Raw genomic sequence first — 24,547 nt, 5'->3', positions numbered from 1 at the left:
ATAAAAATCACTCCACCAGCTTATTTTTTAAGTTTTCTTACAAGCTATTTACACATTGGCTATTTTAAAAATATTTATATATAAATTGTTGAGGTGCATGATGAATAATACTTTACCATCATACATTCTTAATTCATATGTCACCCCATTTTACTTCAACTAAACAGAAATGATAATTGGCACGATGGCTCAGTGGTTAGCACTGTTGCCTCACAGCAAGAAGGTCACTGGTTCGAGTCCTGGGCCAGTTGGCATTTCTGCGTGTTTGCATGTTCTCCCCATGTTTGCGTGGGTTTCCTCCAGGTGCTCTGGTTTCCTTTTCTGTCCAAGGACATGCGCCATATGGAAACTGAATAAGCTAAATTGGCTGTAGTGTATGAGTGTGTGTGTGTGTGTGTGAATGAGTGTGTATGGGTGTTTCTCAGTAGTGAGTTAGGGCTGGAAGGGCATCCAATGTGTAAAACGTATGCTGGAATAGTTGGCGGTTCATTCCGCTGTGGAAAAATAGAAACTAAGCCAAAGGAAAACGAAGGAATGAATGAATATATACCTGTACTGGGCAAAAAGTACTGGGATAAAATTGCATCCAAAATAAAAGTTTGTTTTGACATATGTTTCTGTACTGTGTATATTTTTTATGTATATATAAATACACACATGCATGCATAAAATGTTTTTTACATTTAGATATTACATATTAATGTATATTCTACAAAGTATATATTAATTTAAATAACTATGCAACAAATTTTTTTGTATAGTTTTGTTACTATGCATGTGTGAGTATCACATATGCATCATAAAAAAAATACACACACATATAGTATGTCAAAACGAACTTTTATTGTGGATGCGATTAATCTTTGCCCCATACAAGTTATGCATCAAAGGTACAAGACCAAAAATGACTATTTACTGAAAAAATAACTAAAATTAAACAAAGTAAAAACTGTAATATTCTACACAATGCACTGCTTTATGATAACAACACAGAACTGTAGTCTGAAAAATGTTTGATAAAATAAGTTTAATTCTCGATCTCAGCGTGTTTGGAATATTGCATGTATATTAAACTAAAATCTTATTGTTACTAAAGATAAACACAAGGACCTCAATACTGCCAGGAGCCATGTATTTTTGAAAATGATGTGGAATTTATTTATGCATGTTCTGCATGATTTAGATGTCCAGGCTAGGCATTATAATAGTGCCATAAATAATAAATAAGCATAATCTTGAGGAAGGAGTAATACAAAGTTTGCAGCATCAATGTCTATAGACCCAAGGCTTGGAAAGTTAGGCTTGAATACTCCAGTCATGCTTTTTGTAACCTAAATAACTGTAACGTCTAGGGTAAAGTTCAGATTTATAAAAATCTCTTGCTGTGAAACGGCATGATTTCCTGCAATGACTCTTTTAAAAAACTATTTAAGGCCACTGGAAGCTACAGCCTCGACTGGTTTCCCATCTGTGAATATTTTTGGGTGGCTCCAGATGTTATAAAAACCCTTGCCATATGAGCAGACAACTTTTACTGGGTTTACATTAAAATTGCCATTTCTGCATGCCATTTTTCAGCCATTACATGCACTGAAGAAAATATACATTGGAATTACACAAACAGTGCATCCGGGAAGTATACATAGTGCTTCACTTTTTCCACATTTGTTTATGTTACAGCCTTATTCCAAAATTGATTATTTCCTCAATATTCTTCACACAATACTCCATAATGACAATGTGAAGAAAGATTTTTTGAAATTGTTGCAAATTTATTAAAAATAAAAAACCTGATAAATCACATGTACATACATATTCACAGCCTTTGCTTAATACTTTGTTGATGCACCTTTGGCAGCAATTACAGCCTCAAGTCTTCTTTTTATTTGATGCTTCAAGCTTGACACACCTGTCTTTGGGATTGTTTGCCATTCCTCTTTGCAGTACCTCTCAAGATCTATCAGGTTGGATGGGAAGCGATGGTGTACAGCCTTTTTTAGATCTCTCCAGAGATGTTCAATAGGATTTAAGTCTGGGCTCTGGCTGGGCCACTCAAGAACATTGTTGTGAAGCCACTTCATTGATATTTTGGCGGTCATTGTCCTGCTGGAAGATGAACCGTTGCTCCAGTCTGAGGTCAAGAGCACTCTGAAGCAGGTTTTCATTCAGGATGTCTCTGTACATTGCAGCATTCATCTTTTCCTCTATCCTGACTAGTCTTCCAGTTCCTGCTGCTGAAAAACATCCCCACAGCATGATGCTGCCACTACCATGCTTCACTGTAAGGATGGTATTAGCCTGGTGATGAGCAGTGCCTGGTTTTCTCCAAACATAACGCCTGGCATTCACTCCAAAGAGTTCAAATTTAGTCTCATCAGATCAGAGAATTTGGTTTCTTATGGTCTGAGAGTCCTTCAGATGCCTTTTGGCAAATTCCAGGCAGGGAGTGGCTTCTGTCTGGCCACTCTACTATACAGGCCTGATTGGTGGATTGCTAAACAGATGGTTGTCCTTCTGTAAGGTTCTCCTCTCTCCACAAAAGAACGCTGGAGCTCAGACAGAATGACCATCGGGTTATTGATCACCTCCCTGACCGGCCGGCCAACTCTAGGAAGAGTCCTGGTGGTTCCAAACATCTTCCACTTATGGATGATGGAGGCCACTGTGCTCATTGGAACTTTCAGAGCAGCAGATATGTTTCTGTAACCTTCCCCAGCCTTGTGCCTCGAGACAATCTTGTCTCGGAGGTCTACAGACAATTCCTTTGTCTTCATACTTGGTTTGTGCTTTGACATGCACTGTCAACCCTGGGACCTTATATAGACAGGTGTATGTCTTTTCAAATCATGTGCAGAGCTTCACGGCAAAGGCTGTGAATACTTATGTACATCTAATTTTTTTCAGGTTTTTTATGTTTAATACATTTTCAACAATTTAAGAAAATCTTTTTTCAGATTGTCATTATGGGGTATTGTGTGTAGAATGTTGAGGAAATAAATTAATTTAATCCATTTTGGAATAAGGCTGTAACCATAAAAAAATGTGGAAAAAGTAAAGTACTATAAATACTTTCTGGATGCACAGTATCTTTAAGGTAAGGGGTTGCAAACAACTTTGATGTGCTGAATTTATACAAAGAAACAATTTAGTAATGCTCAACTTAATTTGTTTGTTTAAATTCAGCCCAAATACAGTTGAAGTCAGAATTCTTAGCCCCTTGAATTATTTGCCCCCAATTTTTTTTCCCAATTTCTGTTTAACGGAGAGAAGATTTTTTCAATACATTTCTAAACATAATAGTTTTAATAACTCATTTAATAACTGATTTATTTTATCTTTGCCATGTGGATAGTAAATAATATTTGACTAGATATTTTTCAAGACACTTCTATACAGCTTAAAGTGACATTTAAAGGCTTAACTAGGTTAATAAGGTTAACTAGGCAGGTTAGGGTAATTAGGCAAGTTATAGCATAACGATGGTTGGTTCTGTAGACTATCGAACAAAAAAATATAGCTTAAAGTGAAAACTGCTTTTATTCTAGTAGAAAAAAAAAACAGAAGAAAAATATTATCAGACATACTGTGAAAATTTCCTTGCTCTGGTAAACATCATTTGGGAAATATTTTAAAAAGAGGGGGAAAAATCAAAGGGGGGCTAATAATTCTGACTTCAACTGTACATTGTTTGCAAGCACTTACCTTAAAAAAAAAATTGTAAATCCAATGAATCATGTTTTTCAGTGTGTACGAATGTTATGTTTAAAAGCTGCACAAGATGTTTTTGCCATGAATGGGTTAAACTGCACTCTAAGGAGTTTTAAGCATCATGAAGGTCTGTATGCATCTGAAATAACAGCGTTTGTGGAAGTCCAGTACATGCACTCTTCAGCAAGGCTGTTCAGAGTATAAATAACACTGGAAATGACAGAGGCAAGAAAAGCCACATCGCCGGGTTCATTTGAAGTGGATTGGTGCCACTGGGCTGATGAGCATGTAGATCTGCAGGCCATCTCCACCCTCTCTCTCTCTCTTTCTCTGCGTTTTCCCCAGCAGGCCTCAAAAAAGTGCTCTCTAACTATTTTAATTACCTGAAACCAGCCCTGTACAGCCTCTCATTTTACTCAGACCTCCTCCAATATTTAAGATCCACGCCAACACACCTCGGCTCTCCAGCTTCAGGACCAGTTTACTGCCGGATTGAGCTACCGTAGATTCCTCTGCTGGATAAGGAACTCAATAAGGTACCGTAAGAACAAATGTACACAAATAATAGATTTTGTTTATTGAATTACAACATAATCTTTTTTATTTTATTCTCTATGTTTCTTAATGTTTACCTTTGATTAACTGGGTGATATTCCAGGTTTTCACAATACACATTCTTCAAGCAACAGCTTAACATTCTTTAGCAGCATTTTTTTTTTACTTTTACTCTTCTTGTTGGTGTTTTTTGAAGCATATTTGATTGGATGATAGTTTATTAAGTGCTCTTTTGCATATTAACTGATTCAGTGCCATTGATTTGGTTTATTTAAATAAGAGGTTTTCTTGCGCTTGTTGAGTTTAAATAATATAAATTATAACTTAAATATTCCAGACTGTACAAGTCTGGCACTATACTGGCCTACTGTATTGTTGTTAAATAGAGAAAATATTCTACAAGTAGCCTTTGTTCTAAATCTTGGACCTTCTTCTTGAAAGAAAAAAAAAAAGACAAATGAAAAGGTGTGAAGCACCAATAGTGACCCATAATCAAGTTAATTTTAATGCTAATACTTAGGCTGTGGTGGTTATCAAATTTACTTTTTTACAAGAGATGCTAAAAAAAATCATGAACCTCTTCATTATTATTATTATTATTATTATTATTATTATTATGTTTTAATTGTTTATTATTCCAATGGCCGAATTCCGACTGGAGAAAGTGGAATGTGCTGGCCAGTTTGTTATTTAATAAACGACAATAGGCTACATTTGTTTTTTTTCTAATAATATATGATGTATTTTTTTTTTTTCATATTTATTTAGTCTAAATATTCAGGAAATATTATTGGTAGATCAAAAAGTGCAGTTATGATGACCGTCTGACAAGCTAATTCGTCTAAAATAGTGTTTAAAATGTCACTAAATTTAGTATTTAAAGCTAATTAAATAGAAAATGAGGCGAATAACTGCAAAAAAAGTCCACTTTTTGAGAAAAAAGTACCACCCCATTGACCAGGCTAGGCTTGCAAGTGTAACCGTTCTTCACTCGTTTTGCGTTTGACTTCGATTTTCCCCTCCCTCAAGCCCAGATATAGAAAATGTCGAACTGTCCAAACATCATGAATATTTAATGAGGTAAACGCTATTCCATTTATTATTGGTTGTTTGTTTGTTTGAAGCATTCATATCCCAGAATTAACCCGCGTTAAAAACAGCACTGTGCTAAAATTTTAACTATATTTTTATTATCAGATTTGCACTCGTTTCAGTTTGACGCTGGTTGTTTGTTTGGTGTTCAAATCCCACCAGGTACTAAAATAGTGTGAAACGTACGGTTAAACGCATTGAAAGACAATAACAATGCGCAGTGTGTAAAAAAGCTCATTAAAAGATAACCCTGGGTTATATATGCATTTTCTTCGAGTTTCATTCCGTTTGACATGTTGATTTATCCCCCTCTGTACAAGCCTTATGAATATTAAATGAAGTAAACACTGTTTGTTGATCCGGAGCATCGTTTCATATCCCAGGGTTAAAACTGGTGCAAACCAGAGTGTAACATTGTTTAACTGGGGTTAACTACATGAGTTTATACACAGTGTGCTAAACGCCCGTATTTTGCTATCTAATAATCATTTTTTAATGATTGTATGCTAAAGTGGCAGAGCATCAGTGGTTCTGTCTAATAAGAACTCGGATAGCTGCTAACGTATTTAATGGAGACATAATTACTGTTTAATGAAATGATTTCATGGAAGGCCTAATGTGATACTTTATCATGTAAGTAAGACTAATCATTCATTATATGTGTTCTTGTATCACTTGCTAATAAACCACATCATCAAAAGTGTCTTTTGTTAAGTCCACCTATATGCATGCATAGTCTATCGATTTTAAAGAGATAGTTTACCCAAAAATCACATTTTATGGAATCTCTAAAGGGAAATGGTAGTGGAAAAAATATAGTAGGGGTAAGACAAATATTTTTCGCTTTTGCATTCCCATGGGAAACTTTGTGTTTGTTACTTTGAGGAGGCCTACTGTTAACAGGTTATATTCAGTATTTGGTCTTTATATAATAGTTTCTAGATTAAGCATGCCTCAAGTTTTTCATAAGCAAAATTTTCATAAAGTGTTTTAGAATGTCCCCTTGGTGTTTTCACTGAAAAGGGTGAGCTTTTTGTTTATTTGAGCTTTGCTAGGGAGCGCAATTATTGTTTTATTTTTTGCAAACGAATGCAAGTATCTTTGCAAGACGATGCAAAAGTTTTGCAAGTGAGCATAACCCAACTATGTTTGTGAGAGAGAGCAAAAGTTTTGCGAGCGAATGCAAAGTTTCTCAGGCGAATGCAAATTTTATGTAAAAGAACGCAAATAGTTTGAAAAATATTTTACTCACCCTCTAGTGTTTTCAAATGTTTATGTTGCGCAAATAGGAATAGCCAAAAATACATTGTATGCGTCCAAATTATCGATTCAATTTTTATGCCACAAATCATAAGAATATTAATCATAGGTCATTTTTCATGAAGATATTTTGTAAATTTCCTAGCATATAATTTACTTAATGTCACGGTCACCAGCAATCCAGCCTGTGCAGATCACTGAAGAACTACAAACGTGCCACTTTAATGAACTACAAATGCCATCATGCCCTTCACTCACACACCTGGTCCAGATTCCCCATGGTTGCAAACACACACAGTTGAATGCTGTTCAGGACTAATTACACAGACTATTTATACACCTCTCAATTACACACACGTTGCTGAGTCTTGTTTGGTCACCCTGCAACATTACGAAGCTATCTTCTAGTCTAGTCTTTCCGTGTCTGACCCTTGCCTTGTTCTATTGTTTAATCCGTCTGCCGCCTGTATCGACCATTTGCCTGTCACCTGATTACACTTCTAGATTTGACTGTATGTAACCGTTTACCCCAGTGTGTGATCATTGCCTGGACTCTTGATTACTCCTGTAATAAACTGCACTAGGATCCTCAACTCCCTTGTCCAGTGCCACTTCACATAACACTTACTATATAATTGCTCAATTTTTGTTTAGTAATACACATATACAAAGAACTTAATTTAGACAACTTTAAAGGTGATTTCATCAATATTTATATGTATATATTTATATATATTTTTTTTTTATCTCTCAGATTCCAGATATTCTAACACAGGCGTGCCCAAACTCAGTCCTGGAGGGCCACTGTCCTGAAGAGTTTAGCTCCAACCCTAATCAAACACACCTGAATCAGCTAATCAAGCTCTTACTGGATATACTAGAAACTTCCTGGCAGGTGTGGAAGGAAGTAGGAGCTAGACTCTGCAGGACACCGGCCCTCCAGGACCAAGTTTGGACACCCCTGTTCTAACAGATGTATCTCAGCCAGATATTGTTCTATCACAACAAACTACACATTAATGGAAAGCTTATTTATTTAGTCTTCAGGAGAAAATTACACCTGGCTGATTTTGTGGTTTAACGTCCATTTTCTCACACTGTAAAATGGATGTTAAATGGCTACCAATTTCCAACATTGTATATTTTTATAAGCTGTGCATGTTCACATTTTCACTCTCTCTGTCTAACTCCCTCTTTGATGGATTTGTTTTATGTTTAATACTGTATTCATATGTATAAAATCACAAGATGATTGCAAATTTCTGTTTGCTTTTCTGTTATGTTTCACAGCTGCCAGCATGTCTATCGCCAACACGGCCGCCCAAGCGATGCTTTCTGATGCCCTGCTGAAGGATAGTAATGGGGACAATCGCATCCGACACCTGGAGCTGGATTTACCATTGGATAAAGTCATCAAGTTCATTTCTGTGGGCCTGCCGCTCCTTCTGGTGTCCATGGCCTTTGCCAGGGAGATTTCTATAGGTTAGCAGCTTTCTCTTTCTATCTCTCTCTCTCTCTGTCTCTCTCTCTCTCTAGTGTCCATGCGGGAATCACTGGACATCAGAGCGGCTCTGGCACTGCAGTAATTTCACAAACTCTTGAGTTAATTGACTGACCATTAGCTTGAGGGCCGCGCTGATGGAGCGCTGGATGTAATTAGTGTTCATCTGAGGTGACAGCGCTATATCTACACTGCTTAGAAAGGGAAGTGGTGAAGAAATATGAGAATTAAGCATCTGCTAATGATTATTTGCAATTTATATGACATGGCGAACCAACTGGAGTTCTTTCAGGATAGAAAACTTTAGTGACTAGAACAATATGGGTGCCAGTTGCTACTTATCCTCCTTTTTCCTTCGCCCCATGATGCTTTGTGGGTGTAACTTTTTAAACAGTGCACAGTGAGGTAGCATTCACTTAATATTCCCATATGACAAAATAGAGTAGTATTTTAGAGTATTTTTACTATAGAACATAATAAAGTTCCTGCAGTAAACGCTGTAGTGTTTCTGAAGCTTACAATAGTGAATAAACCATAGTAAATTGCAGTGTGTTGTAGTAATTCTACTACACTTCATTTTTATAAATAATTAGTTAACTGTACTTATTAAAGCTAATAAATTTTTGCCTTAAAATTATTAAGTGAACTTTTAGTTTGTTATTTAGTTAAATTAGTTTAGTCAACTTAACAGTTCCAAGTTACAACAGGTTTACTCACTTTTAAGGCAATGAGTTACTCGCATTTAAAGTAACTACACTCAAAAAATGACATTTGCTGTTTGTTTAAACTACTTATGTAAATTTAGTTGAATTAACACAATTCTTGAGAGTTTTTTTGGGGGGACAACTTAATTGTTTATGTTCAATCCACTTAAATTTGTAAAAACTAATGTGAACTTAATTTTTTATGTTGTCCCAAATACAAATAGATTGTGTGGAACCCAGTGTATGTACATTAACTACTATAGTTAAATAAACAAATTACTAATTACTGTATTACATTTGGACAGTGGTACTGCATGTGTGATAACCAACGTAGGCTCATTCTGAAAATGTAGCCCTATATACATTTCAAATTATGTAGCCAGAAGTACGTATGGCTGCATTTCGTCTTTAAAATGAATGCTACGGGGCTGTATGATGCTGTCCTTTTCAATCTTACCAGTTGACTGCTTACATCCATATGGACAGCTTTCCCGCAGTTAGTTTGTCCTTGTCCGGTAGCTTGCCATGTTTGTCAGCAGACTTGAGATGCAGAGAGGAGTTTACCACAACGACAGGGTTCGACTCCGGCGAAGAACGGTTCCAGAAAGCGGGTAAGACAAAAACAGAAGCCAAAAAAATTAAATAAACAAGTAAATAACAGGGTGAGAATGTGGTCAAATCTGAAAACGTGGTAAAAACCAGGCGAGGGCTTTTCTTTTCTGGATTGCTTTTAAAACTGTCGTTAGGTTTAGGGAAGTGGGTGGGCGGGTCAATCGGTGCTTTTGAAAACACTATTGGTTGGGTTTAGGGAAGGAGAAGGGTGGGTCAGTCAAACATTCAGTCAGTCATTTAGTCAGTCAGTCAGTCAACAGCGCCAAACCCACCGCAAAAAAACGTACCTCATGGGACCTATTTGGCACTCTCCAGAAATGTATCTAGTGGTAAGTTTTCAGAATGAGCTTGGGTTGCTGATAACCTTTTGGTGTGCCTACAATCACACTGAATACTCTTATATTTCCTTGTGCATGCATTGAAATACACAAATATTCAGGGACATTTTAAACTTCATTAACTTTAAATTCATAGCTTTGATGTATTTGATATTTCACTTTTAAGTCTCTGTATATCCGTATATTTGAGAGAGCTAAATACGTCCCAAAATACAAATGTTTTTTTTTTTTTGCAGTTACTGTTTTCACAAATCCATCAGAGGCCGCTGTGTACACTTTTTCAGATCTCAAATTTAGCTCGCAAATGCCATTAGCGCCTGCTCTTCTTGTATATCCACTGTTGACTGACTGACCAACCGACTGAACAACCCAACCCTTCCCCTTCACTGATAAAAATGTTCTGCTTCATTTACTTAAAAAATATAATGAAATTTTTTGCATAGCTTTTTTATGTAGATAAAACAATACTAGGCCTTGTAGAACTTACTCAATTTTTATATTTGTCGAAATAAAATTTTCACATAAACTTAACTTAATTTTTCTATTTCTCTAACCATTTTTTTGTGTGTGGGATCTACATAACCTAATGAGTTATAAACTTGCATTTTGTATTGAAACCAACATCTTTTTAAAAATTGTTTATATTACAAATTTTAAGTAGGAGTAGACTACTCATACAAAATATAACATAAAGCTGGCAAATTTTGTAAAGAAATGACAGGATATGTGAAAAATTACAGGTTTTATTTTTTCATTTTTTTTCTTCAATAAACATTTCAACATACCAATTTTTTACTCTGTCAAAATATTATACAATTATAGAATGCAAAGGATGTAATATGGATGGTTCAGACTATCTTCTCAACAATAGTGCTTGTGTTTATTAATCGTTAACTGCAACTAAAACAGTAACATAAGCATTGTAAACAAGCAAGTAAAAAATCTTCACAGAAAACTAAACTTTTTTGGGATTTTTTTTTTTTTTATGCATCCTACTAAACGTATGCACTATATTAACTAGTAATGTTGTAGATCAAATTCAATTTAGACTGTGTAAAAAACAAAAAAAAAAAAACCTCACTTCACAAGCACAGGGATAAGTCACCCAAAAATAGAAATTCTGTCATCATTTTCTCACCCTTTACTTGTTTCAAACTTTTTTGTGTTCTGTTGAACACAAAGATTTGTTTTTTCCTACTGTGGAAGTCAATGGTTACAGAATAAGCTTTCTTTCAATAATTTTCTTTAGTGTTCAACAGAAGAAAGAAAGGTTTTGAAACCACCTTAGGGAGAGAAAACAGTAAAATAAAAATATATTTTTTTGGTGAATTAACCCTTCAACTGACCCACAAGTATGGTCCAAATGTGAAAATGTAATTTCAAAAAAGTGCTTTTGGTAAACCTGAAGAATCTGAACAGTACAACAGAATCTGAACAATACAATTTAACTAAAGTGACCCAACAAAATCCCGCTACTATCAACAATGTCTGTATGGCTTTTAGGCCAATAAGCTGACCTTGAGATTGTGGTCGTTGGGGAACATGTTACTGTTTGTCATCAAGCTTGAAGGAGCCCTTATGAAAGACCTCAACGTTGTATTGAGTTTCTTTGGACAGTTTAGTTCCAGAGCATAAATGCGACCCATGAGGTACAGTAGGTGCAAGAATCTGCTCCAAAAAGTACATCTCTCTACGGCTATTTCAGCTTTCTTGTGACCTTCATCCTTGGATTGGTTGTCCACAAACATGTTGGAAACAAGGGAACTAAAGTGCTCTTGAATGGTTATGGAATCGCAGTCATCTCAAACCTGTAAAAAAAAAAAAACCCAGAAATAATAAAAATTCTAATATATATTTGCTAATGTAATGAGTGCACATAGTTGTACATAGTAATGTACATAGTTTGCTGTCCCTCTGAACAAAGATATGGAACATATATATATATATATATATATATATATATATATATATATATATATATATATATATATATATATATATATATATATATATATATATATATATATATATATATATATATATACTATGCTAAGATATTTTATTTAAACTGTAAAATTTACTTAAACAATCCACAAAGCAAAAACATAGCTTAAATTATTAAAACAGCCCCCTGCAAAAGTTTACACACCCTTGGCTTTTCTACATTATGGTGGTTGTTCATGAGTCTCTTGTTTGTTCTGAACAGTTAAACTGACCGCTGTTCTTTAGAAAAATCCTTCATGTCCTGCAGATTGTTCAGTTTTTCATCAGCAGATTTGAACCCTTTCCAGCAGTGACTGTATGAATTTGAGATTCATCTTTTCACTCTGAGGATGATTGAGGGACATAAACACAACTGTTAAAAAAGGTTTAAATGCTCACTGATGCTTCAGAAGGAATCACAGGACATTAAAAGCCAGGAGTGAAACTTAAAAAAAAAATGAATATGTCATTTTTTTTTCTTATTTTAATGAAATATCATTTTTAAATATCACATTTTACTTAAAAAAAAAACTGAAAATACTTGCATATTTCCCAAAAGGCTAATTGCAATTTACCTTATTATTTAGATTATAAAAGTTTTCACCGGCCGGCTCTTACTGCCTTGCATTTACTTCTGGAGCATCAGTGAGTGTTGAACCTTTTTAATAGCTTCGTTTGAGTCCCTTGATCATCCTCAGAGTGAAAAAACTGAAAGACAAATCCCACAATCATACAATCACTGCTGGAAAGGGTTCAAATCTGCAGAAGGTGCTGAAAAACCGAAGAATGTGTAGAACATTTAGGACAGGATTTAACTTTTCAGAGGAGTTTAACTTTTCAGTACAAACATAAGACTGGTGACCATCTACCACAAAGCAGAAAAGACACTCGCAGATCATCAAGAAACCACAAACCATATTAAAAACCAATGTATGTAAACTTTTGTGGGGGCTATTTTAATATTTTGAGCTAGGTTTTTGTTTTTTGAACTATATGTAAAAATCTTGTATGAAAAATGTTACTCAAAACAGTGCTAAATAAAAAATAACATGCATTTTGTATATGATCCCACTTATTTTGTTAAAAGTTTTCACATGAATAGAAAAAATATGTTCATTTACCTGGTAGTCCTTGATAAACTCTGTCTTTTTACCAAGGAAGAGTATTAAGCCTCTGATAACAGTTTATCTTCGGGAGTCAATGCTGTTATCCTACAAATATATAACAGGACATATTAAAATTGTCACCATTACCTTATCTTCCACCTGTCCAAATGTGAATTTAATGCACTGCAATCAGCTTATAAAGAGTTAACACAATAAACCAATTTCTTAAACATTACATACCGTTATCCAGTGCACTTGTCAAGTGAATCACCTGTAGGGACAGTGTGTAATGATAATTAACTGACCAATGCAATAATCCAAATCCATAGCAAATAGTTTAACTAATAAAATTTAATTTAAATGGTTATCTAAAAATGTAGTGAAATAAAAACAAACATTTTCTCAGCATTTTAAAAGGAGAGAACAAAGATGCTGAAACTAGCACTGGGTATCTGAGGCACTTTTATTATTATACTTCAATTTGCTAGCCTGGCTTGCATAATAACTAACATGATTTTTATCATTATCTTGACTTTAAATAATGTTTGAAAAGAGGGCTTAAGACCAGGGAGAGCTTCTCTAAAAGACTCTTTACATGTAATATAAGTTAAAGAACATAAAACCATCATCTTGACAGAATATTTTTTAAACGTGAGAATGAATCAGTGTTTCTCCAAACATGTACATTTTTGTTCTAACAGATACCATCAATGCAGCTCAAATAGTGAGCACAAATAAATCGAAGCATAGTTGCATACAAATATTATGTAGGCCTACTCATTTTTATTCCATTGAAGATAAAATAATGATTTATTATTTTGGACTCCTGACATAAATTAAGAAGTTAATGTCACTGCAACATATGACATAAACAGTCTGGTCAAATATTCAAGCTAGATTCTTGTGTAAAGAGGTTAAAATGAAAGAATCTAATTACTAATCCTGCTCTAAAAATACAATCTAACATTATTTTACACTACATGCATTATTTTATAGTCAGATTTGCAAAAGTGTCAACTTAGAGTAAAAACAAATCCGCCATTTGCATTAGCACATGCAGCAAATAACTGCCACATACCAGCTTACCGTTTATGTTAATAAATCCATATAAAAAACGGTTCTTTATAGTTTACAGCTGTCTTTGTTTCTGTACAATGTCAAAACTGTTGTAAAACAAATGTTAATGAACCTATAACTAATAACTTGATTCTTACCTTATTTCGTCCGCATGTTCTTCTTCTTTCAAATGGGGTTTCCCAGCCAAAGACGAAGGGGAATAGTTATTTTGTAAATTAAACAAGGTTATGTTATGTTGTCTAAGAGTACAAAAAATGTTTGTCTGAGATTACTTATTAAAAGTGAGTAAATAAAAAAATGCACAATGTCTTGTGTTTTGAACAAACCCTGGTGAATTGAAAACTGCATTATTTCATGTAAAGCTACGAACTTAACATTTTTTGTTGATTTCACTAATTAAACCACATAGTATTTACAAACACTCAGAATCATTTTTATCAGTGTTCCCTAAACCCAACCAATAGTGTTTTAAAAAGCACAGATCAACCAGCGTCCACCACCTTCCGTAAACCCAACCTCAGTGTTTTAATAAGCAATCAAGAAAAAAAAAAAGCCCCATGATTTTTACCACGTTTTCAGATTTTACCACATTCTCACCCTCTTAATTAATTATTTGTTTTATTTTTTGCCTTTTGTGTTTGTCTTACCTGCTTTCTGGAGCCGTTCTACACCAGACTCTTAACTCCGTTGTCGCGTCAACTCCGATTTGCATCTAAAGTCCACCAACTTAAATGTCGAGCTACTACACAAACTGGAAAAGCTGTCTATATGGAGGTAAGCGGTCAGCTAGTAAGCGAGAAAAGGAATGCCATCATACCACCCTATAGCGTTCATTTTAAAGATTAAATGCAGCCATACTTAGCTCTGGCTACGTAATTTGCGATCTCCAGATATAAATATAGGGCTACGTTTTTAGAATGAGCCTATGTTGACTACAATCATGTCAAATTATCCAATGCAACATTATTTTCACAACATAAAAATAAACGCCTCTTTTACTCACTTTTCACAATGTATATTGGTTATTTGTAGTGCAGTCTTTTTATTTGAAGTGATTTGTTTCTGTTAGTTCAGTAGACAATCCCCAAATATGAAGGCGCAACCCAAAACTTGTAAAAAGGTGAATAAAGGCCACTAGCGCTAGCATTGGTGGCAGTAGTGGACTTGGAGAGAGCTGTCTGTTTTGTGTAGGCAGTTGACTTTGAGGTTGCAATCAGTTCCTCTGGAGCTGGTCTGCAATCAGCTCACACAGATGTTAATTGGCATGAGGATGATTAAGAGAGACGTGCAGAGATGACAAGGGTCTGTAATTACAGTCAGCCTGCTCTTTCCCAGCTCTCTATTTCAGACTAACGAGGAGATATGCTAATTAAACGGAGACGTGCGAGGCTAGCAGACTCATTCTTTACGCCTCTGAGCGTGGTCTGACAACACTCAGGTGATTTGGTTAGGAGAGTACATCAACACTAACTTCAGCGTGGAAGGGAGATGATGTCATATGCTAATAACGGAGTTTGCAAAGAAGAAATCAAGAAGGGGGTTTATAGTTGACACGTTGTTTTAAGCAACACAATGTTCATTCATTCATTCATTTTCCTTCGGCTTAGTCTCTATTTTTAGAGGTTGCCACAGCAGGATGAACCGCCAACTATTTCGACATATGTTTTATTCAGTGGATGCCTTTTTGACATACACTACGTCCTATAGTTAATCCAATTCTCCTATAGCGCATGTCTATATATATATATATATATATATATATATATATATACACACACACACACACATATATATATATATATATATATATATATATATATATATATATATACACACACACACACACACATATATATATATATATATATATATATATAGAGAGAGAGAGAGAGAGAGAGAGAGAGAGAAAGAGAGAAAGATATATTAAAGAAAAGTTAATAAAAGGGGGAAAACAATACTTTAAAGTATCTACAGAAAATATAAAGAGCAGAATAAGAAAATAGAAAATCCAACATTTTGTATACATACATAAAATTGTTATATATACATACATTAAAGTTTAGAACTGACTGTATACTAATTATTTGTCATAGTGAAAACTTAAATTATAAAACCAAAATTATTTTTGTTAATTGAAATTGATTGAATGGTAATTTCATGAAAAAACATACATGCAGCAATATAAAATAATAATAATAAATAGATTACATACAATGTAAAAAAAACTATGAATAAAAGTTTTTGGCCGTTTCAGCTCATATCAATCAAACGTATAAATAATATTATCTAAACTTTGTATAACTAAAATGAAATTGTTAAAACCTGATTAAATTATTAAAATATGTTTTAAAAACAACTTAGGAATTCTTACAGAGTATACAGATAAAGATACTGGCTCACTTGGTTTTGGGACTTGTGGACTTTTATTGATATTTTAGTAATTTTGACATGATATAATAAATAATACAGAGAGAAATAAATCTGTAAAATAACAGAAAATGTACTGGCAGTGTATTACAAAGTTTTAGTACAATAATATACAACGCCAACCCAGACAATATATCACTTTAAACTATTAAAAATGTCAATCAATTTTCTGAATTTTTCATGTTTAAAATTTGTCGGAAGAAAAAGTCCCATAATGCAATTCAAATAAATGCAGAAAAATAAAAACATGAACTACAAAATATGGAAAACTGCTAATTTATATTTTATATTTAATATAAAATATAATTTATATTTACTGCTAAAGATATTTTAACAGCATGTGTATGCATATGTTTATATGTATATGTATGTATGTATTTCGTATAAATCTATATGTCCATAATAACCTGAGAGTTTGAGTGTGGTCTCAGACTTTTGGAGCCAAGTATATAAATTTTCATGAGTAGTTAACGATTAAAGCTTTAAGGAAACTCAGTTGTCTATGAATATCTCTGCTGGTTTGCTCTCATGTAATTAGCAGAGATGTTCTGCAGCTCAGTTGTCTATAATACCAGTGGGTGTGGGGCATCTGGGGTTCAGGCAGTAAATTGGATGTTGACTGTAGGTTTTGGAGGGCGACACACACGTTTGACTGGTGCAGCTGGGTCACACCCTCTCGCCCAGCCAGCAAAAACTCTTCCAGATGGGTGTTTCTTGGTGGTTTTAGCATCTGTAGATGGAGCTTTATTACAGACTTTACCACCCAGCTCTTGGCCAGCTTTTCTCCACTTATATAGCAACAAGTGATGCTGGAACACTGTCATTTATGCCTCAGCATGTTCATTTTCTCTGCTTCTTCCTCCAGGCCCACAGATTAGCTGCTTTCCTCCCAATAACTTCACTGTGAAGCAGGCAGCGTATGTGGACACGTACTGCTGGGACTCGCTCATGCACCACGAGTTTGACACCGATGGAAATGTTGAGGAACGCTCACTGTGGGTTCATAAAGTAAGAAATGTACATTCACAGTTGCTGTTGTTTTTTATTTAGATAGCAATGTCATTAAATTGAGATGAAATTAAAGCTTTTTTGAGGTTCTTGCTTATTTTTTTTTTCTACTTAATCCTTTTCTAATTAAAATAAATTGTTTCATGTGCATTTTCAGAAGATATTTTGAACTTTGCACTGATTTGCAGTGAAAACAATAGCCAGAACTTTGAATATGAATTAGCAAAAACCTCTTTGTCTCATCTTTTTTTAATTTCATGTTTATTTGTGTCCATATTAATACTTTTAATTTAACACATTTAATAGATCTGCCAATAAATAAAAGCTATAAATATAAATAAATCAGTGGCTAAATAAACAATTTATTTGTATTTCTTATTATTATTAATATTCATATTATTTAAATATATTAATTAAGTAAATATTTAAATTAAGTAATTTAAGTCATGCATATTTTTTAGGAGAAATAATTATACAAGTAATATAAATATTTTTATTTGTATGCAGTTTTATTATATCACACATTTTGAGCCACAACTGAGATAATTACTATAATTATTATACAAACTGTTAAACAAATGAATAAATGTTAAGAAATATTTGACTGAAAAAGTAAATAAATGTTAATATAATAATAATAATAATAATAATAATAATAATAATAATAATAATAATAATAAAACAACAAAACTAAACAAACTAAACTAAACTAAACCAACAACCACATAAACTAGAATACAAGATCCCCTCTAAACATATAAAGAAAAAGAAAAATGTGAAAAAGAAACTGAAATCTTCAACGTATTTGACGCCAATAAAGTACACTCCCTAAAATAATAAACAAAAATACTAAAAGAGCCGCTCACCCACTTACCTAATGTTTCTGAACACACTCACACTTTGCTACAGGCAAAATGTAGCCGATGTCGGACGACCTGATAACCTATTCCCTTTCCCCCAAAAAGGAATGATAAACTTTTAAACCATATTGGATTTACAGATATTTGGATTAGATCAGAGACATAAGGAGCAAATCATGATACAGAAACAGAAACAAGCGTACACAACACAAACCCACACACAGCACTGAACAAATAAATGATGTTTTTTTGCTGGTCAAATTTAAAATCTGCGGAACGAAGCCTGATTGGTCCATGAGGAAACGCCCTAATGAGGAGTGACAGGCTCGGGATACCTGAGAAGGAAAAAATAGCGGAACAAAAGATGACAGGGCGAGAGCAAGAGCGAATGACAGAAAGCAAGAGGAGCAAGAGAGTGACAGAGAGGGAGAAAGTGACAAAATCAAAACAACTATTAACAAATGTTAATAAATATCTGATTACATAGTAAATAAATGTTAATGTAATAATAATAATAATAAATCAATGAATGCATAATAATATATTAAGTAAATATATTTGCCTTGACTGTTTACTTAATAAATGTTGTGTTTTTTTTTTCAGATGTTTCCATACTCCTTATTGGTGATGGCCATGATGATGTATCTCCCGGCTCTGATCTGGCGCTATCTGGCAGTCCCCAGCCTGACCTCTGACCTGTTTTTCATCATCGACGAGCTGGACAAGTCATACAACCGCTCTGTCCGGCTGGCCCAAAACATCCTGGACCTGAAAGAGCATTCAGCAAGCGCTCTGCAGTTCCAGACTGAGCTCGAGAGGTACTTATGAACATTTTACTTCTCATTTTAAGGTGAGACACTGCTGATGAATAGTAGGAGGTCCTGACTCTCTGTGGTCATTAAATAAAAATCCCAGGATGTCCTTCAAAAAAAAAGAGTAGTATAGAGTAGTAAATTTGCCCACTGGCCTCTGTCCATCATGGCCTCCTAACCATCCCCATACCATAATTGGCTTCATCACTCTGTCTCCTCTCCACCAATCAGCTGGTGTGCAATATGGTTGCCGTCGCGTCATCCAGGTGGATGCTGCACACTGGTGGTGGATGGGAGATTCCCCTCAATGTGTAAAGCGCTTTGAGTGTCCAGAAAAGCACTATATAAATGTAAAGAAATTTTTATTATTGTTATTAAAATGCTATGTTTAGATGTACATATGAGGCATTATGTAATTAAATATACATTAATGTGCCTATAGTTCTGGCATTAAAAAATCTAAACATTCAATAAAGTCAAAAATCAAATGTGTTTTCATTTTTTAAACTTCTTGTTAGAAGAGGGGATTTTGTCTCTTTTTATCAGGCCATAATTCAGGATATACTGCCAAAAAAAGAAAAGAAAAAAAAAGAAATTGGAATAAAATGTTGTACATACTGTACAGTAATCAGGTATTTTACATTTGACTACATCACTCAGTAAAACCCTTCAGGATACTAGGAATATAACTACAATGTGGGTGTAACTTGAAGTGGAGTGCTACTGAAGTGGAGATTTATGGTGATGATTTCTGTAAAGTTGAAAAACTAAGTTAATATAATTAACCTATGTATTTTATTTGTATGCATTTCAATTGTATCTCAGATTTTAAGCCACAGCCAAGAGAATTAGTTGTAAGAATTGTGTAAGTGTATTATTATACATAAATCAAATAAAGAAACATACAAATAAATAATAATAAACAAATGACTTCTGTATATATTTTACTGGAAAAAGAAATACATTTTAATAATATTATTATTATTAATAATAATAATAATAATAATAATAATAATAATAATAATAATAATAATAATAATAATAATCAGGATTTCACCAAGTTAAATCTAAGACTTTTAGAGACATTTTAAAGACCATTATGAGTGAAATTTTAAACTTATACAGGGCTAAATGCTAAGGATTTTTCAAATATCCAAGTTGGAAAAGATTTTCACTTGCGCTCTCAAAAAAAAAATGATAAAAATGTAATACATTTAATAATAAAATATTAATATTTGAATATATTTTTTGTAATTTTCAAATATATCCATGCACAAACCCAATAACCCTAAGCAAGAATAGAACAAAAGATAGATGACAATTACTTCAGTCAACAACAACAACAATAATAATAATAATAATAATAATAATAATAATAATAATAATAATAATAATAATAATAATAATAATAATAATAATAATAATTTAATAATAAAAAATATAGGTCAGGCCAGTATCTTCAGCACTAAATAAATGGAGACCCTTTAAACAAATGTTACTGTAAACAAAGTAATTAAATGCTGTTTTAAAATAAAAAGTTTAAAGTTTTATTGAGATGGATTGTTGGCGATTGCATACAGTAGGTGTCAAAAGCCAGATTGGGTAGCTATACATGAACAAAGGAAAATTAAGACCTGTTAAAAAAAGATTTAAAACCTACAACACAATATTTCAGTAGATTTAAGACCTTTATTTTAAGACCTAAAATTGAGCTTTTGGGATTTAAGACATTTTAAGACTTTTTAAACCCCCACGGATACCCTGATAATAATAATAATAATAACATTTTTAGAAAATAGACATTGAAAATGTTTCATAATTAAAATCTACAGTCACAAATTGATGAATTGGGCCAACAGAAACACTTAAATGTGTATTTATGATGAAAAAACAAAAATCTAGAGTGTTTTTGTCTAGCCTTAATAGCAGATTGTGTTTTCAGATGCATAAAAATTTTATTACTATTATATTTTAATCTCTTTAGAGCCAAACGCAAGCGATACTTTGAGTACCCCCTGCTGGAGAGATACATGCAGTGCAAACATGGCTCCTACTTCCTGGTCAGCATGCTGTTCCTGCGAGGGTTCCTGCTCCTGACGTTCATGTCCGCCTCGTGCCTGTACCTCATCTACTTTCACCTCTCCTCTTTCCTACAAGACGAATTCAGCTGCTTCGTGCGCACCGGCCTCCTCCGCGACCAGCCATGGGTCCCAGAGCTAGTTCAGTGTAAAATGACCGGTCTACTTGTGTTTCAGGTCATTAGTGTGGCCAACGGAGCCGTCTATGTGCTGCTAGCTCCTATTGTCCTCTTCAGCCTGCTGCGATTGTTCTGCTGGGACACCACCTTTCTATCCCTGTATGAAGTGCTTCCTGGCCTGGGGCTGATCAGTGGTCAGAAATTAGGCTGCCCACTTAATGACCTCAATGTTTTGCTCCTGTTTTTACGCGCCAATGTAGCACAGCTGCAGTCGTACAGCCGTCTGAGGGCCATCTGCTCCCTTGCCCCTCCTCGACTGAAGGGCGCTAAAGGCGTCTTGACGGAGGAACAAGCAGAGGAGATGCTTGAGACCGCAGAGGAGCTGGAGGAGGAGATCCGGGAGGCCAGAGAGGAGGGAAAGCTCAATCTGGTGGACATCATGACTGTCCTAGGAGCAGCTCGAGGAAACGCAGTCAACTGCCCAGAGCAGCGCCCTCTTGTGGAGCCCGACATGACGCTCGGTACAGTCACACTCATCTATGTACTTAAACGCTTCCTGTTGGCGGCCATTTTTGTGGCTGTCATTTGGGACGTTCAGAAAATCATCAAGTGATGAAGATATTTAACATTTGAAGATGAGCATTTGTGTTTCTACTGTGACTGAACATCTTTTTTTGTTATTTGTTTGCATATGATGTGGAAATTATGACCCATAGTGTATATTATGACCCATTGGCGAAATAGTTTGACTAATTTAAATGGGTTTTTAACATTTTCCATTACCTATTTTAGTAAATTAGAAGTCTGTATAATCATTTTCAAATGAATAGTCCCCCTAAAAATGAAAAATTTTCATCAGTTGCTTTGACTTATATCGTTCCAAACCGGTGTATAATTTATTGATAATGTCACTGATTTAACGTAAGTCAGTATAATTGTTGTTTTACATATTTGAGAGCTGGCATTATCATTACTACTTTGCAAAAACAAAAAAATAAAATTATTATGAGCCTGTTACACTCTGGGAAATAAAGGTACAAGAGCTGTCTGTAACTGGGGTGGTACCTTTTTAAAAGCTACACATTTGTACCTAAAGGGTCCATATTGGTGCCTCAAAAGCATATATTTGTACCTAAACATTTTATAAGGTACACTTTTTACTTTTTAGGTACTAATATGTACCCTTGAGGTATTAATAGGGACCCTTTAGGTACAAATGTGTAGCTTTTAAAAAGGTACCACCCCAGTGACAGCTCTTGTACCTTTATTTCTGAAAGTGTAGAATACTAAAATGACCCTGTAATTCATATGATGAAAGCGATAAAGTAATATATATTTTTACAGTGAAGCCCACAGTTATTCATACCCCTGGGTCAGCCGATTCGAATGTTTTCACTCGATCGAATCTGCGTTATCAATGGTTATCAGCTGATATCAGGGCCAGTAGGGGCCTTTTGCTCAAAAGGCTGTTATCATCCATCCACATGGCTAATCAGCTATAGATCACATACGGCTGCAGCCAGAAGATAATGAGAATTATTTATATTATTTATTCAATTTCCCATAATTGTATTTTATTAACGTCTACCCCTACCCCAACCCTAAACCCAGTAATGTAAAAACAGATCTGAAATCTTCTCTTTTAGTATAGCTGATTAACTATGTGGAAAGATGTAAAACAGCCCTTTGAGCCTACCAGTAGGTGCAGAAGGCCCCAAACCACTGATAATGTCCATTCAATGGAGTGATAATATTCGTAATAATGGATAATATGGTGTGATAATACTCATTATGGCCACCACCTACTGGTGGGTTTAATGTCATATTTGTCCATGACAGGACTAAAGCAGTACAATATTACACTAAAAATGTATTAGAATTATCTCAGAGAGTCTTTTAAAAGTTCTCAAATCCATCTTAAAATAAATCCATATGAGTCACACCATTTAATCCAAGCCTCATAAATAAATAAGTTTGCTTTAGTTGATATTGATTCATATTTCAGTGCCTACAAGACCTTTTTAGCAGTTTATCTGAACCAAAACCTAATAGATTTGGACCAGTATAAGGGTGAGTAAATGATAAATGACTTTTCATTTCTGGATAAACTATGTCTTTAATATATCTGAAAAAAAATTGTAAACACAAAACTAATTTAATCTGTTCTAAAGGAGGCTTCAAGAAAAAAAGTTTTAGCATTCACAATTGTGCACTTTGTTACAATTTTTTTTTCGTAGTCAACATCCTAAAACCGATGCCCCTAACAGCAACTCTCTGTCTCTTTACAGAGCCAAATCAGCAGGGGTACCATGAGTTGAAGGAGACCACAACATGCTGTTATGCCTAAAGCAGCAGCAGCCAGTGGACTGAAGCAGCTCTGTCAGACTCTAGAGAACAGCTAAACCGATAAGGTGAAATCAAGACAAAGACAGTCACTAGAACTCCTTAATCATAGTCCAGACTCATAATAAAATGTCTGGATTTAAAACAATCCCTATGGCTCTCGTACACAAATCACCTCAGGGATAAAAACCCAAAGTCTGTATTGACAATTAAAAAACCCTCCCTATATATATATCCTACCATACTTAAACATGAGGACTTTTCTTTATTTATTCTTTTTCATTCTTATTATCTGATGTATGGATTCCCGAATTTCTTCAATAACTGGATTCTTTACTTGATCTTTTGTTCTGTTTTGTAAACGCTAAAATAAAATGAGTTTTTATTTGTGTTTTCTGTGTTTATTTCAATATTACACATTAAATATAAATGAAATTTGAATATTTACATGAAAATTACACTGCAAAAAAAAAAAAAGTCAAATATTGTTTTACTGTTGCAAATATTCGATTTAATGTTTTATTTTCAGAAAATATGTCCAAAACCAGTGTGTGTTTGTTGGTTCTTTTTCTGGGCTTTGAATGCACCTTGACCATTGCTGTACAGTATATGGAAGACAAGAGAGATACAGTTCTTTTAATTTGGGTTCTGAGGATGAACAACGGTCTCATTGGGATTGGAATGACATCAATGTGAGTAATTAATAACATCATTTTCGTTTTTGGGTGAACTGATCCCTTGAAAGACCTCCAAACGTTTAAAATGATGCACTAAATGCTGAACTGTGTTCTATTCATAAACATGGGGTGGCAAAGGTATAGAGTCAATCTCGGACCATATACCGTATACTTGCACAATTAAAGAAAATTTTGCAAACAAAAAAAGTATTGAATATAAATAAATGCACATCTCTAAAATCACAAAGCAAAAAGAATTTTTTGAGAAATAAAAATGTATTTTGCTA

At 34.2% G+C, this 24,547-nt stretch overlaps 1 protein-coding gene and 1 long non-coding RNA gene across 2 annotated transcripts in view; one reads left to right on the top strand and one right to left on the bottom strand.

The window, feature by feature from the left end:
- LOC130236773 (homeobox protein PKNOX2-like) overlaps positions 1-23,974 on the top strand; it is a 229,065-nt gene extending 205,091 nt beyond the window's left edge. The window contains exons 13-17 of the mRNA XM_056467529.1: positions 7,906-8,097; positions 17,229-17,371; positions 18,835-19,049; positions 21,028-21,761; positions 23,529-23,974. Coding sequence (XP_056323504.1) covers positions 7,906-8,097; positions 17,229-17,371; positions 18,835-19,049; positions 21,028-21,761; positions 23,529-23,587 — 1,343 coding nt within the window. The 3' untranslated portion in view covers positions 23,588-23,974. The remainder of the gene's footprint in view (positions 1-7,905; positions 8,098-17,228; positions 17,372-18,834; positions 19,050-21,027; positions 21,762-23,528) is intronic.
- On the bottom strand, positions 11,542-13,215 carry LOC130236026 (uncharacterized). The gene is made up of 3 exons (XR_008838433.1): positions 13,100-13,215; positions 12,875-12,964; positions 11,542-11,578 (listed from the first exon to the last, which is right to left on the bottom strand). It is a non-coding gene; the product is annotated as an uncharacterized LOC130236026 (long non-coding RNA).
- Positions 23,975-24,547: the final 573 nt, after the last annotated feature.

Source organism: Danio aesculapii, chromosome 10, assembly GCF_903798145.1.
Source record: "Danio aesculapii chromosome 10, fDanAes4.1, whole genome shotgun sequence".
NCBI classification, from domain to species: Eukaryota; Metazoa; Chordata; class Actinopteri; order Cypriniformes; family Danionidae; genus Danio; species Danio aesculapii.
This window is presented reverse-complemented; position numbering and strand designations above follow the sequence as displayed.